Raw genomic sequence first — 14,384 nt, forward strand, 5'->3', positions numbered from 1 at the left:
TCCTTTACAGGAGTCCTAAGGGATTAAATGTAAGAAAGAAGGTAAACATGTTTGGAAACTGAAGTGCCATTCATGTGTGAAGAACACTTTTGTAATAATAATCGCAACACCCACAGGATGGGGGCATTTGTTCTGTTCAGGAGGGGGTCCTGAACTGTTCATATTGCTCAGGAAAACACTATTTTAATCATCTTAGGAACACCTTACACGTCAAGGAATCAGAGCTGAAAGGATCCTTGAAGAAAGATAATCAAGTTCAGTTTCCTGATGTTACAGATAGAGAAGCTGAGGCTCAGAAAGGGAGGATATTCCCTCCAGGTTCTACAGGATATCAAAACTGGGCAAAAGATCTAGACCTTGACTTTGGGGTGCTGGCTCTTACCTGTCCAGTTCCTCATCCAAGGGTTGGTAGTTGACCTCATAGCACTCAATTCTCTTTAGAAAGTCTTCCAGAACCTTTTCACGGTCACAGTCTACATAATCGGGGCTGCCAAGTTTCACTTGCTGGGATCAGGGAGAACAGAGGTATCAAGGGAGACATTGTGAGACAGAGTCTCTGATGGTTTTCTTTGGAAGGTTCTTAGAGACCACTGAGTACAAGATGCCTCATTATAAAGATGAGGAAATTGAGACCTGGAGAACACATCTTGCCTAAGTTTACAAAAATCAGCCAATTGAAAAGAAGCTGGTTGTGTGACTCCTCATTCCTAATCTCAAAGAAAGCCTGTTACATTATACTCAGTCGCAGAGCATACACTGCTTATAAAAGAAGAACATTTATAAGAGGACCAGAAATTGTGATGTGAGAAATGGCTGAAGAAGTGGAACCAGAGATCTTGTTCAGGGGTCATTACGGCTTACATGTATCAAGTGTTTACCAGGAGATTATGACATGCTGTCTTTGGATTTCTGAAGACTGGCCTCTCCTAATTCACCAATACCCACTGTCTCCTCCCACAGTCCTCATCTCAGGTACTGGCACTATCACCTACCCCATCATCTGCTCCTAAATGGAACCTGGGAGTCATCCTAGATGTCTGTCTTTCTATCATCCCTCACCTCTTAGCAGGTACCAAATCCTCTCCACTCTATCATCTCCTCTAAATATCCATTCATTCTTGCTTGTGCTCACTATAGCTGTGTGCCCAATTACTTTGTCTATATATTTTTTACTTCTAATGTATTCACCATACTGGCAGCCAGAAGGGTATTTCTAATATGAATATCTGGCCAAAGTATTCTCCTGCTTAAAGCCCTTATACATTTTGTCATAACTTTTAGAAAAAAAGTGTGAATTATTTTAGCAGGCAGCTCATGGCTTGTCATGATTGGGCCCCAAATTATTTCTTCAACCTTATCTCCCATGGCTCCCCTATTCCTCCACACATTTGACTTTAACCAATTTAAGCTACTTATAGTTCTCCGGAGATGCCATACTTAGTATATGCTTATATCCTTATTTTGCATTCTTCACGCACCAAATTCCTATGTGTTCTTCAAGGTCATTGGAAACTGAAGTGTCATTCATGTGTGAAGAACACTTTTGTAATAACAATCGCATATATCCTTATTCGTTTTAATTTTACCTCCATTAGGAAGGCTTCCCTGATTTCTGCCCCCATGCAAAGTTAGGCCCTCAACACTGTCTTCCCAAAGCTTCCTCTGTTCCCTCATATCACCTCAGTTCTCAGAGTTCTGTACATATACTTGCCAGTCTTCCTCACTAGAATATATGCTCAAGGGAAGGACTCTCCACTATCCATATGTATGTCTCTAATGCCCAGAATGGCCAAGTCCAGGTATATAGTCAATTTCTGTTGAATTGATAGATAGATAGATGGGAGGATGAAGAGGGAAGGGAGGAAATGAACATGCTGTATGCCCCAAAAGGTTAAAAAAATTACCAATTAATAAAAATTACAAGGAGGCAGATTCCAGCTTGACTGGACCGCATTCATTGAAAGCAATGGGCCCCTTATCATTGCAGGTATAAAAAGAAAATCTAGATATACATTTAGGTAAGACTTCAAGTATCTGATGGAGGGTAGAAGAAAATTGCCCTTAAGATCTCTTCTGTTCTTGAGCTCCAGTAATTTGATGAAGTGGGGAACAACAAAACGTGGTAAATGACCTAGTTCTAGACCACATGCCTAGAATCTAAGAGCAGTGGTAGTTCTGGTATGAATTTTGGGGTAGAATAAAAAATGTAGGCTTTTGAGGCAGACAGCCAAGCCTGAGGTCCAGTCCCACTTCTATCCCTTTCTGTCTGTATGAATCTTTGACAATTCATTTATCCTTTTGGAACCTCAGTTTCCTCTCTCTAACATGGAAATAATCTGTAATATGCAGTTTTGTTGTGAAAATTAATGACAGTCAAGTCTGGTATCTGGAGCATAGAAAGGGCACTATATATGTTGGCTTCGTTAAAATTAATAGAGTCATTGTAGGCCAGGATGGTTACGGAATGCTTCCTACAAAAACTAGGAGGAGAAGATCAGGGAGGAATACTTTCTTTAATCTCATGGAGTTGCCTTAAGCATAATCTCACCTCTGCCTTAGGCATGATCTAAGCCTAAGGCAGAGCAAAGTGGAAAAGTAACTGGTGGTCCTTACCCTGATGTTTTCTGCAATTACGCCAGGGTCATTACAAATGGACTCAATGAAAAACACCTATAAAAGAAACAGAAAAGAGACTTCCAGCAGGAAATTATGTTTGATAGGAGCTGAACATAGCTTTACTCCTTTTCAATGGTTCTAAATCATCTCCAGGGGCATCTCTGACAACATAATGCTCTCATACAGTGGTACTTTCAGGCTTCTGAGTTTCATGAGGCAGACTGGCTCTAAACTGAATGACCCCAGATTGTTGTTTTATATCTTTACTGGGTTTAGGTCTTATATAAGCTTTTTGTAGTGACTCTCTCCACTCTTTCCCCATAGCCAGCCTGTCTGCAGTCATCTTCCATTGCCTAATATGGCACCCCTCCTTTCTTGTTCTGCTTTGCTGCTTCTGACTATATCCTGGAAAGTTAGAGAACCAAATTAAAATGTTGAGCTTATGGTTGTGGATTTGGCTTCTCTGAGTCCCCTGGTTTGCCTTTCTTTGGGGTTTGTGCTGGAGAAATAGGCTCTAAATAAGAGTTGGAGTGTTACCATACCTTGTAACCATGTTCTTTTGCAAACTGCAGGATCAGTGACCGCCGTTCTCTGGTAGTGTTGGTGGCATCAAAAACCTAGAGGCAGGTAATGAGATTGGATTACTCTGAATCTGGTGCTAACAGAACACCTACTCTTTGCCCATCCCTGTGCTAAGTGGAGGGCTTCCATATAGAGGTAAAACTTGAACAAGGTCTTGAAAGATAGGAAGGATTCATGATTGGCTTATGACAATTTCACAAGCACATATTGGGCCCTTGTGGTCTGTCCAGAAATGTATGCTACCCTGTGAGTGTAATAAGGCAAGAGGAAATTGTGGGTGTTTATTAGGGTCATTTTATAGGTGAGGTAACTGAGGCCTAGAAGAACTTGCCTTGACCAAAGTCACTGAGAGTTGCTGACAGAGCAGAGCTAGAACTGGTTCTCTCAATTCCTAGCTGAAGCTTCTTCCTTCCTTATCACTTTAGAAATCCTCAAGAACAAGAAACAATTCCCTAGCCTCAGTACCTGAGATTGGACCATTTGCATATTTGAGAATCTCCTCCCCTTTCAGAATTTGCAAATCCTAGCTAAACTATTGACTAGATATTTAGGTAAGTCTCTAGAACTCAAAACTGTTTGTACTGCAGTTTTAAATTCTAATATAGTCCTGCTGAATTATTGGGGGTGGACTGGTAGTGCACAGTGGTTAAGAGTGGGGATTCTGAAGCTATACAACTTGGATTCCATTTCTGGCCCTGCCAGGTATATGCTGTACCACCTTGGGAAATTATTTAATGTCTCTGTGAACCATTCTTCTGGGCTCTGAAATGGGGCATAATAACAATACCTATCTCAAGGGGGGAGCATAAAATGAAATTATTAATATATGCAAATACTCAGAACAACAGTAAATGTTCAGTACATATTAGCTAATTCCCTTCCCAGTAGATACCCAAGGAAAAAATAACAAATTTCTTTACCGCAACATGACCTTCTTCACGGCTGAGATAGTTGTGAACATCCTTCAGGGCTGCTAGGGCACACTGCCTGAAATAGACCAGGAAAGAAAAAGAGACAACCCTTATCACCCAGGATGGATTCCTCTCTCATTGTCTGCAGTATCTTCTGTATCATCTCTCATGTCTTAGACTAACTTATGTGCCCTGTGCTTTAGGCACCGTGCTAAGCACAGAGGGGTCAAACAGTTGAAAGTGGCCGTATGTGCACAGCTCACACAGCTTAGGGGCAGGTATAAAGTGACACAATCAGGAAAAGCTGAGCAATGACAGAAGCCATAATATTAAGGCTTCCAACCCTTGAGCTAATGGAACTCAAGCTGAACTGTTTTATGAACCCAGGTAGAGCATGTGGTCTGTGAAATAAAAGGCATTCCTGGCATGGGTAACACACAGGCATGACAGTGGCAATGTATTTATGCTTTCAGCAAAAATCTCTTTAGTGATTACTCACTGCTGGGTTCTATATTGAGGGCATAAGGCCCAGGCTCTAGTCTGCCTTTACTCAGCGTCTTGCAGTGTAGACAGACCTTGAGGTTGAACTGATGAGACTACAGAAACTAGAGTAGGCCAAGCTATTGAGATTCTTGCCTCAAATGCTAAGCTGAGAAGTTTCTACTCTCTCCTGTCAGAAGTAGAAGACCATTAAAGGTTTTTGATAAGTGGATGGTTATGACCAGAAACAGGCTTTGGGCAGGATAATGGAAGGGCTGTTCCAACTACTGTTTGAGAGTCTAGAGGGCCACCTTTCTGGTCCAGATTATTCTGCCCTACTCCCCCAGTATCTGAACAAGGGCCTTTCAGCCACGGGACAGCACAGATTCCTAAAATATTGGGTACTTACTTCCTGATTTGCAGGGCCTCCATGTTGTCTGGAAGAAAGAATTCATAGTTCTTGTAGCTCACTGCCTCTCGTCGATACTGGCCTAAATTAAATACTGAAAGCAGGGAGCGCCAGTGAAGAGGTTGGGAAGATCCCAGTGGCCAAAAAATGTCCTTGCTGGGAGGGACCTCAGAGGTGGAAGAAGGTATAATTTGTAGCTATAAAATTGCTTTTAAAACTTCAAATTATGGCTACCAGTTTATTTATTCCTCACAACAGCCCTGCAAAGTAGAGATCACTATTACCATTTTATAAATGAGGAAACTGAAAGTTCAGAGATAGGAAAAACTTGCACAATTATTTCCTATCTGTGGATATCTGAGATTCAAACCCAGGTCTATTTGGCAACATAGCTGATGGTCTTTCCATTATTCTACTTTATCATAAACACCAATCCTTAAAATGCCCTACTCCGGTGGAAAGATGAAGAAATGGAGATCTAGGGAGTAAAATTAATCACCAAGGGTCAAACAGTGAGTGAGCTGGTGACAGATATAGACTGGACCTCCTGACTTCTAGTCCAAAGTTGTTTTATTTTTCTATATTATGATGAAGATTCTAAATCTAAATCTCTAGGCCATACTTTCCCACTTACAATGATGAAAAACTAGAGAGGAGGGAAGGAAAGGAGGAGAAAGAAGATAAGCAGCCAAAGAGTTAATATTTCATTCATTCATGTAACAAATACTTTTTGATTCCTACTCTGTGAAGCAGGATATGAGCTCTGGGTCTCAGGGATTAGCCCGATCTTCATGATGGGGCCCTTAAGGCATTCACGGTCCAACAGGTAAGACAGTGAGTAAACCAGTAAATGGAGAGCTCCCACAGAGTTTGTTAAATGCTCTGACAAAGACAATATGAAGCCATGGAAGAGAGTGAGAGGGAAGGAAAGACTAATTGTACTTGGAATGATCTGAGAAGGTTTCACCATTTGAACAAGGCTTTTTAGGGTAGGCGCCTTTTACAGGCAGATATGGGCAGTGGGAGTCAGGAACAAAGGCATCCAGGTAGAGGAACAGTTTGAGCAAGAGTATGGCATTGGCAGAAGGAAGAGCACGTTTGGAGGATGGTGAGTCATCCACTATGGATTTAAACCTGCAGGCCAAGGGGACCTTTGGAGGTCACAGGCATGTTCAGCTTTGTGCTTTGAAATATAACTCTGGAGGCCTTTGAGAGAATTGAATGGAGTGAAGAAGATAGAAAGCAGGGGAATCAGAAACCCTGAACCCATTATGGGGCCCTTAAGGCAGAAACCAATCTGCCAGTGTCCCATGTACCTCTACACTCAGCAGATTTTCCTGAGAGCTTGCAGTCCTCCATGAGAGCTGTTCCTTCTCTCCTTCCCTTCTGCCAATGTCTTATTCCTCCCACAAGACTCAGCTCAAACATATCCTATGTAGGAAGCTTTCCTTGCCTTCCAGTTGTCAAATCCGTTTGTGATTTCATGCAGCACCCTGCTCCTGTTCTAGAATTCCTAGATGATATGAGGTATTCTTATACATCCCAGCTAGACTTAGAACTCCTCAAGGACAGGGTGAGTCTCATCCAGTTTTGTATCCTCATTGCCTAGCAGGAGTTTGGGCACATGGAAAACTATTGGGAAGCTCTTCACCAGTGAATTAGATAAAGAGAACATAGATGAATGGAAATAAGAAATGGGAAAAAGAAACAAATTGGGGAGAGGAAGGAAGAGGGAGAGATAGAAGGAAGCAGGGCAGAGAGACAGGATGTTGAGATTAACAAGAGAAAGAAGGAGACAAAAAGAATGGAGAAAAGGAGACTATAGGGCTAATGTGGGATTCTTTTCTCTTCCAATCAGTAGAACCATGCACTAGACTTGGCACAGTATCAGGCTTAGAATCAAATAGACCTGGGTTCATATCCTGGTTCTGTCACTTACTGGCCATATGCCTTTAGACAAGGCACTTCACCCCTTGGGCCTCAATTTCCTCAACTATGAAATGGTGAAGAAGTGGTAATGCTAATAAAAGTAGTAATATTGGTATGGCAATAATAGTAATGGCAATAAAAATAGAATGTTACTCACAGGGTTGTTTCGAGGTCATGGAACTTCTTAAGAGAAGACATTTAATCTTAACACTAGTTTTCCTATGCTTAGCACCTAGAGTGGTGTTGGGTACAAAGTATGTGCTCAAGAAGTTATAAACTGTATAAGAATGTAGTAATAGTGATAGCAGTAGTCCTAATGCTGATAATAATAATGATGAGGCATTTCTGGTATTGAGGACTTTGGCCTTCTACTTAAGTAAGGTTTTCAGCCAGTGGCTTTTATGGGGTTGTTGAACAAAGACTTTCAGAGACATACCTTTAGTTGGTGTTCCTATCCAGTTGAGATATCGTGTGAGCTTCGTGGAGATATAAGTCTTGCCTCGAGCTGGTAAACCCACCATGATCACCATCGTGGGGGAATTGGTAAACTGGGGTATGGATGCTGAAAGACAAACAGACCCTCAAAAGCTTATCCTCAGATTCATATGCTCTTCTGGTATTAGGTCAGAAATGTAGAGTTGTAAAGAACACATCTCCCACCATTACAATAAGAACCAAAGCTGGGAAAGTGAAAATTAAGAACTTCTCTCGGACTCATCAGAAAACTGAGGTTGCAGTACCACAAACCTGTAGAAACAACCATCTTCAAGGGAGCCACAGGACCAGGCATTTGCTTACCTGGTGCAGATACCAGTGAACAACATACAAACTCATAAGAAGATTCAGCTAAAAATTATGATGAATTGCTAGAGGCTGGTTATGGGCTAGTGTGAGAATGTGAAGCCTGTAGGGGCTGCAGACATAGGCAGTTTTGCACCCCTTTGCAGAGTTTTCCTCCAGGAACTCCCCCAGAAGCTGACAAGAAAGACTGAGAAGAATCCTGAGAAAGATATCCTGTAGTTCTGGTTTGGGGAGAACAGTACAATAGCCATTGCTGAAATTCTGCACAGACTATTTTCCCTATATTCTCTATGGAGCAAAAGCCTTACTATTCAGGGAAAAGGCAACAAAAACTAGCTTGAAAGTACTGGGAGAAACTCACTGCAGCTAGCAGAGCAGACTGACCAACATCACTGAAACTCTGCCCATACCAATCTACCTTATCTTCCCAAAGGGAAAAATGTCTTAGTCCTCAGAAGAAAGGGCAACAGAAACTGAGGTACGCTGGTGAAAACTCACTACAGCTGGGGGAGAAAATTGAAAAAAAAAAAAAAAAGTCTAACCCGGGAGGGGCAGGAAAATGTGCTAGGCCCACCTCGGTTAGAACAAAGGAGGAGAGGCAGGTACACTTGTGAAGGACACACCTCCAACACTCAGGGTAAGCCTGCCTAAGACTGAGACTTAATGAGAATAGCATAGAATGTCCCAGGTCCCCATTCCCCCACTACCAGGCTAAAAAGCATCAGTAAAAATAACAGTGGAATACATCTATACGAGATTTAAGGCATATATTATCTCCAGGGTGTAGCACAAAGGGAAGAATCAAGGCAAGGAATAAAAACAATGTCTGAAGAGAAAAGCAATCATTAGGATCAAAATAAGTTATGACACAGATGTTGGAAATATCAGACAAGGAATCTGTTTATTTACTTGGATTATTTTGCTTTCTTTTTTGTACATTACAGATTCAGGGGTTATATGTGCAGGTTTGTTACCTGGGTATATTGTGTAATGGTGGGGTTTGGGCTTCTAGTGACCCCATTACCCAAATAGCGAACACAGTACCTAACAGGTAGTTTTTCAACTCTTGCTCCCCCCTGCCCATTCCCCCTTTTCGAATTCCCTTTGTCTACTGTTTCCATCTTTATCAGATAGGAAACTTAAAATAGCTATGATTAGTATGTTAAAGGCTCTGTTGGGAAAGTTTTTCATGCAAGATCAGATAGGTAATTTCGGCAGGGGGGTGAAAAGTATAAGAAAGAATCAAATATAAATGGGAGAGAAAAAAACACAGTAACAGATCTGAAGACTATCCTTGATGTGCTCATCAGTAGACTCCGCACAGCTGAGTCATCAGTGAACTTGAAGACAGGTCAATAGACATCACACAAACTGAAATGCAAAGAGAAAAAAAAAAAGAGCAAAAAAAAAAAAAAAAAAAAAAAAAAAAAAGAAAACAGAACAAAACATCCAAGAACTGTGGGACAATATCAAACAGTATAACATATATGTATTTGGAACACAAGAAGGGGAAGAAAGAATAAGGCAGAAGAAATATGTGAAGACAATAATGGCCAAAATTTTCCAAATTAATGACTGACACCAAACCACAGATTCAAGAAGCTCAGAGAACACCAACCAGGGTAAATACCAAAACCAAACCAAAACCCACACCCAGATATAACAAATTCAAATTACAGAAAATCAAGACAAAAATAAAATCTTGAAGACTGCCAGGAAGAAGGCGGTAGGTGGGGAACATCTTACCCACAGAAGAACAAAGAGAAGAATTATACCAGACTTCTTGTCAGAAATCACATAAGCAAAAAGACAGTGGAATGAAACCTTTATAAGTGTTGAAAGAAAAAAATGCCAATCCAGAATTCCAAGTTCTGCAAAAATATCCTTCAAAAATTAAGACAAAATGCTTTTTCGGACAAAAACTGAGGAAACTCAGCATCAGCAGACCTGTCTTACAGTCTAAATATTAAAGGAAATTCTTCCAACAGAGGGATATGATATAGGTCAGAAAATTGGGTGTACATAATTAAAGGAAATGTGTTGCAAAAGTAATAAATGAAGACAAATATAACTATCATATTCTTAATTGTTCTAAAATATAACTGATTGTTTAAAGCAATAATAGTACCAATGTATTGTATGTTTATAGCATTTGTAAAAAAAATAGTAGAATACAACAATGACACAAACAATGGAAGGAAGGAATTGGGGATAGTCTTATACTACACATGAAGCAGTACAGTATTATTTAAAGGTGAACCAAATTATATAAAAATGTACATTACAAACTTTCCGGAAACCACTAAAAAGGTTTCCTTAAAAGATGTCTAAATAATAAATAACTACATGAGACAAAATGGGATCATACAAAATGACCAAATAAAATAATGAAAGGCAGAAAAAAGAGGGAAAAAGGAAACAAAAGCCAAATACAGTAAATAGAAAACATCAAGAACAAATATAATGAAAACAGAAAGATGGTAGATTTTAATCTAACTATATTGATAATCACTTTAAATGTGAATCAACTAAATATTCCAACTAAAGACGGAAGTGGTCAGATTAGATTAAAAAGTAGGATCCAACTACATGCCGTTTACAAAACATATATAGTTGGGTCCAATTCTCAGACCTTTTATCTCTCGCTAACTCAAATATAAAATTCTGATAGAATGCATGAACAACTATATGAAAATTGAAAGGTAAATCTAAGTAGGTAGATCAGAGAAAACACCAGAGTTTGAAGTACCAACTAAACAACTGCAAATTCAGCATTACTTTTCTCCCCATTCAGTATCCTGAGCCTGAATTCAACATGGTATGCAATTCAAAATGAGCATTGTCTAGCAGACAGAGATGCAGGAGAAGTCTTGGAGTTTGGGCTCAAGGAATGTAACAGAGAACTAAAATTCAGAGAGAGTGGGGGAAATCCCTTGGGTTTTTATTTACTCCTCCTTTGGTTCCACAGTGGAGGTAGTAAAAGCAAAGGTGGCTCAGAAGCAATAGTGGCCCAGAATGGGAGCCTCCAGGAATCAAAACTGTGTGGGATAAGTTCCTTCCTCTAGGTGAAGCCACGATGTCAAGAAGACATCTTTATACTAGTTTTCCCTCTTCCTCTCCCTCTCCCTCTCTCGTTCTCACTCTCTCCTCCTGCTACTTGTTTCTGGAAATGCTACAACCATGACAGTGGGTAGTTTTTGAAGAGAAAACAGAAAATGAGAGCCCAGGGAACTGGAAAGTACTGAAAAGATAAAGGAGAGGGAAGAGTTTTGAAAAAGCAACAGTGTAAAGTTGATTTGAACCCCTGGGCTTACCTCTGACTTGTGACTGCTTTGATATTCATTAGCATACCAAAGATTTGGAAACTCAACTAGAAAGGACACCTCCACCCAAGTCTCAGACTGACCACTAGATGGTACACACGCAGGACAGACCTATATGGTACTGCAAAAGGTTTGAAAACTGAATTGATTTTGGAACCAAAATATACAAAAGGCTAAAACAAAAATATAGACCTTCTCCACAGGATATAAACAAGATACAGAATCTCAAGACAATACTCACAATGTCCAGGATACAAACTACAATCAATCAGCATGCAAATAACCATAAACATTTCAATTAACATGGAAAAAGACAACAGACATGAATGATGAGATAAGACATTAAATTATCTTAAATTAGCTATTATAAATGCTTGAATGAACAATAACAAGCGATTTTGGAACAAATATTTAAAACAGAAGCACTCAGTGAAGAAACAGAAGATATAAATAAGAATCACATGGATATTTTGAACTAAAAATATAATAGCTGAAATAAAAACTCAGGAATGAAAGAGTAGATAGAAATTTCATAGGTATTACAATGACAAGAGTATGTAATAGCAATTCTAAACACATAAATTTGACAACATAGATGAAACAAATTTCTCAAAAAGCACAAACTGGCAAAACTTATCCAAAATGTAACAAATAATCTAAATAATCTAAATCCTTCTATAAATATTACTGAAATTGAATTTGCAATTAAAAATCTTCCCCCAAAATACCCAGGTCCAGACAGTCTCAATGGCAAATTTTACCATTCATTTAAAGAAGAAATAGCATCAATTCTATACAATCACTCTATGAAGTTAGAAGACAGGGAAATACATATCAACTTACTCTGTGAGGCCAGCATTTCCCTGATATAAAAACCAGAAAAATAAGTGGTACAAAAAAAGAAACTACAAATCGATATCCCTCATGAACATAAACATAAGAATCCTAAAAAAATGCAAATGAAATTTGGCTATATATAAAATAGATAATTAATATACCACAAGAAAGCATGGTTTATCCCAGGAATACAAGGCTGGTTCAACATATGAAAATCAATCAAAGCAATCCATTCTAAAGATGTAAAACTCCATGGTATGGTTTGAATGCATCCTCCAAAGTTCATGTGTTGGAACTTAATCTCCAGTGCAACAGCATTGAGAGGTGGGAACTTTAAGAGGTGATTAGGTCATGAGGGCTCTACCTCTAAGGCTTCTGCCCTCATGAATGAATTAATGGCATTATTGATGGAATGGTTTAGTTAACTCAGAAAATAGTTCCTGATAAAAGGATAAGTTTGGCTCCCACACTCGCATGCACAGGCACACACATAAGCACACTCTCTCTGGCCCTTTCACCTTCCACCATGGGATGATGCAGCAAGAAGGCCCTCACCAGATGTGGCCACATGATCTTGGACTTCCCAGCCTCCAGAACTGTAAGAAATAAATCTCTATTCTTTATAAATTAGCCAGTCTGTGGTATTCTGTTTTAGCAGCACAAAATAGATTAAGATGCCCCAAATTATATCAGCAGATGAAAAAAAACTTTTTACAAAATACAATATCCATTCTTAATGAAACTCTTAGCAATTTGGAATAGAAGGGAGCTTCCTTACCCAAATAAAGAATATTTACAAAAAATCTACAGCTAATATCATACTTTATGTTGACAGGCTAAATGCTTTCTCTCTAATATCAGGAACAAGGCAAGGATGTCCACTCTCACCACTCCTATTCAACATAGTACTGAAATTCCTAGTCAATACTATAAGACAAGAAGGAAATATAAGGCATGCAAATTGTAAAGGAAGAAATAAATCTGTCCCTGTTCATCCACAATATGATTGGGTAGAAAATCCCAGGAAATCTATATTTTAATTTATGTTTTATTTTTTGAGACACAGTCTTGCTCTGTCACCCAGGCTGGAGTGTGGTGCCATGATCACGGCTCACTGCAACCTCAGCTTCCCAGGTTCAAGGGCTTCTCATGCCTCAGCCTCCATAGTAGCTAGGATTACAGGCATGTGCCACCACACCTGGCTAATTTTTGTATTTTTAGTAGAGATGGGGTTTCACCATGTTGGCCAGGCTGGTCTCGAACTCTTGGCCTCAAGTGATCTGCCCACCTCAGCCTCCGAAAGTGCTGAGATTATAGGCATGAGCCACTGTGCCCGGCCCAAAATCTATTTTTAACTGATCTTTAACAAAGCATACAACAACATAAAGTGGGGAAATGATACCCTATTCAATAAATGATGCTGGGATAATTGGCAAGCCACCATATAGAAGAATAAAACTGGACCCTCATCTCTCACTTTATACAAAAATCAACTCAAGATGGATCAAAGACTTATATCTCAGACTCGAAATCATAAAAATTTTACAAGATAACATTGGGAAAACTCTTCTAGACATAGGCTTAGGCAAAGAATTCATGACTAAGAACCCAAAAGCAAATGCAACAAAAACCCTCCTAGTATTAATAAGCGAGTTTATCAAGTTCACAGGGTACAACGTCAACACGTAAAAGTCAATCATAATACTATATACAATCAATAAACAATTCAAAAATCAAAATTTAAAAAATGTTTACAATAGTTCTAATAAGATAAAATCATTAGGTACAATACCAACAAAACATGTATAAAAGATCTGTATGCTGGAAATGACAAAATGCTGTTAAAAAAATCACTAAATGCTTCTGTGCAGCAGAAGAAATAATCAGCAGAGTAAACAGACAACCAACAGAGTGGGAGAAAATATTCACAAACTATGCATTTGATAAAGGACTAACATCCAGAATATACAAGAAACTCAAACAACTCAGCAAGAAAAAAACAAATAATTCCATCGAAAAGTGGGCAAAGGACATGAATATAGAATTCTCAAAAGAAGATATATAAACAGCCAACAAACACATGAAAAAATGCTCAACATCACTAACCTTCAGGGAAATGCGAATTAAAGCCACAATGAGATACCACCTTACTCCTGCAAGAATGGCCATAATTAAAAAAAAAAAAAAATCTTGGCATGGATGTGGTGAAAACAGAACACTTGTATAGTGCTGGTAGGAATGTAAATTAGTACAACCACTGTGGAAAACAGTATGGAGATTCCTTAAAGAACTAAAAGTAGAACTACCATTTGATCCAGCAATCCCACTACCAGGTATCTACCCAGAGGAAAGGAAGTCATTACATGAAAAAGACACATGCACACGCATGTTTATAGCAGCACACTTCACAATTGCAAAAATATGGAACCAACCTAAATGCCCATCATCCAACGAGTGGATAAAGAAAATGTATCCATTTTCTTTATATCATATTCC

The 14,384-nt window shown here is 39.2% G+C and overlaps 1 protein-coding gene across 5 annotated transcripts in view; it reads right to left on the reverse strand.

Moving 5' to 3' along the window:
• PFKFB1 (6-phosphofructo-2-kinase/fructose-2,6-biphosphatase 1) overlaps positions 1 to 14,384 on the reverse strand; it is a 58,082-nt gene that overhangs the window by 25,089 nt on the left and 18,609 nt on the right. For 4 of the 5 annotated variants that reach the window (XR_007722686.1, XM_050776941.1, XM_050776938.1 and 1 more), the window contains exons 2-7: positions 7,364 to 7,489; positions 4,999 to 5,092; positions 4,119 to 4,185; positions 3,159 to 3,233; positions 2,614 to 2,670; positions 383 to 504 (exon numbers count right to left, since the gene is read on the reverse strand). Coding sequence is in view for 4 of the 5 variants with exons in the window: in XM_050776941.1 (XP_050632898.1) it covers positions 383 to 504; positions 2,614 to 2,670; positions 3,159 to 3,233; positions 4,119 to 4,185; positions 4,999 to 5,092; positions 7,364 to 7,489 (541 nt within the window). In the remaining variant the exon portion in view is untranslated. The remainder of the gene's footprint in view (positions 1 to 382; positions 505 to 2,613; positions 2,671 to 3,158; positions 3,234 to 4,118; positions 4,186 to 4,998; positions 5,093 to 7,363; positions 7,490 to 14,384) is intronic. The other variant, XM_050776940.1, reaches the window with a different exon arrangement.

Source organism: Macaca thibetana, chromosome X, assembly GCF_024542745.1.
Source record: "Macaca thibetana thibetana isolate TM-01 chromosome X, ASM2454274v1, whole genome shotgun sequence".
Lineage (NCBI taxonomy): Eukaryota > Metazoa > Chordata > Mammalia > Primates > Cercopithecidae > Macaca > Macaca thibetana.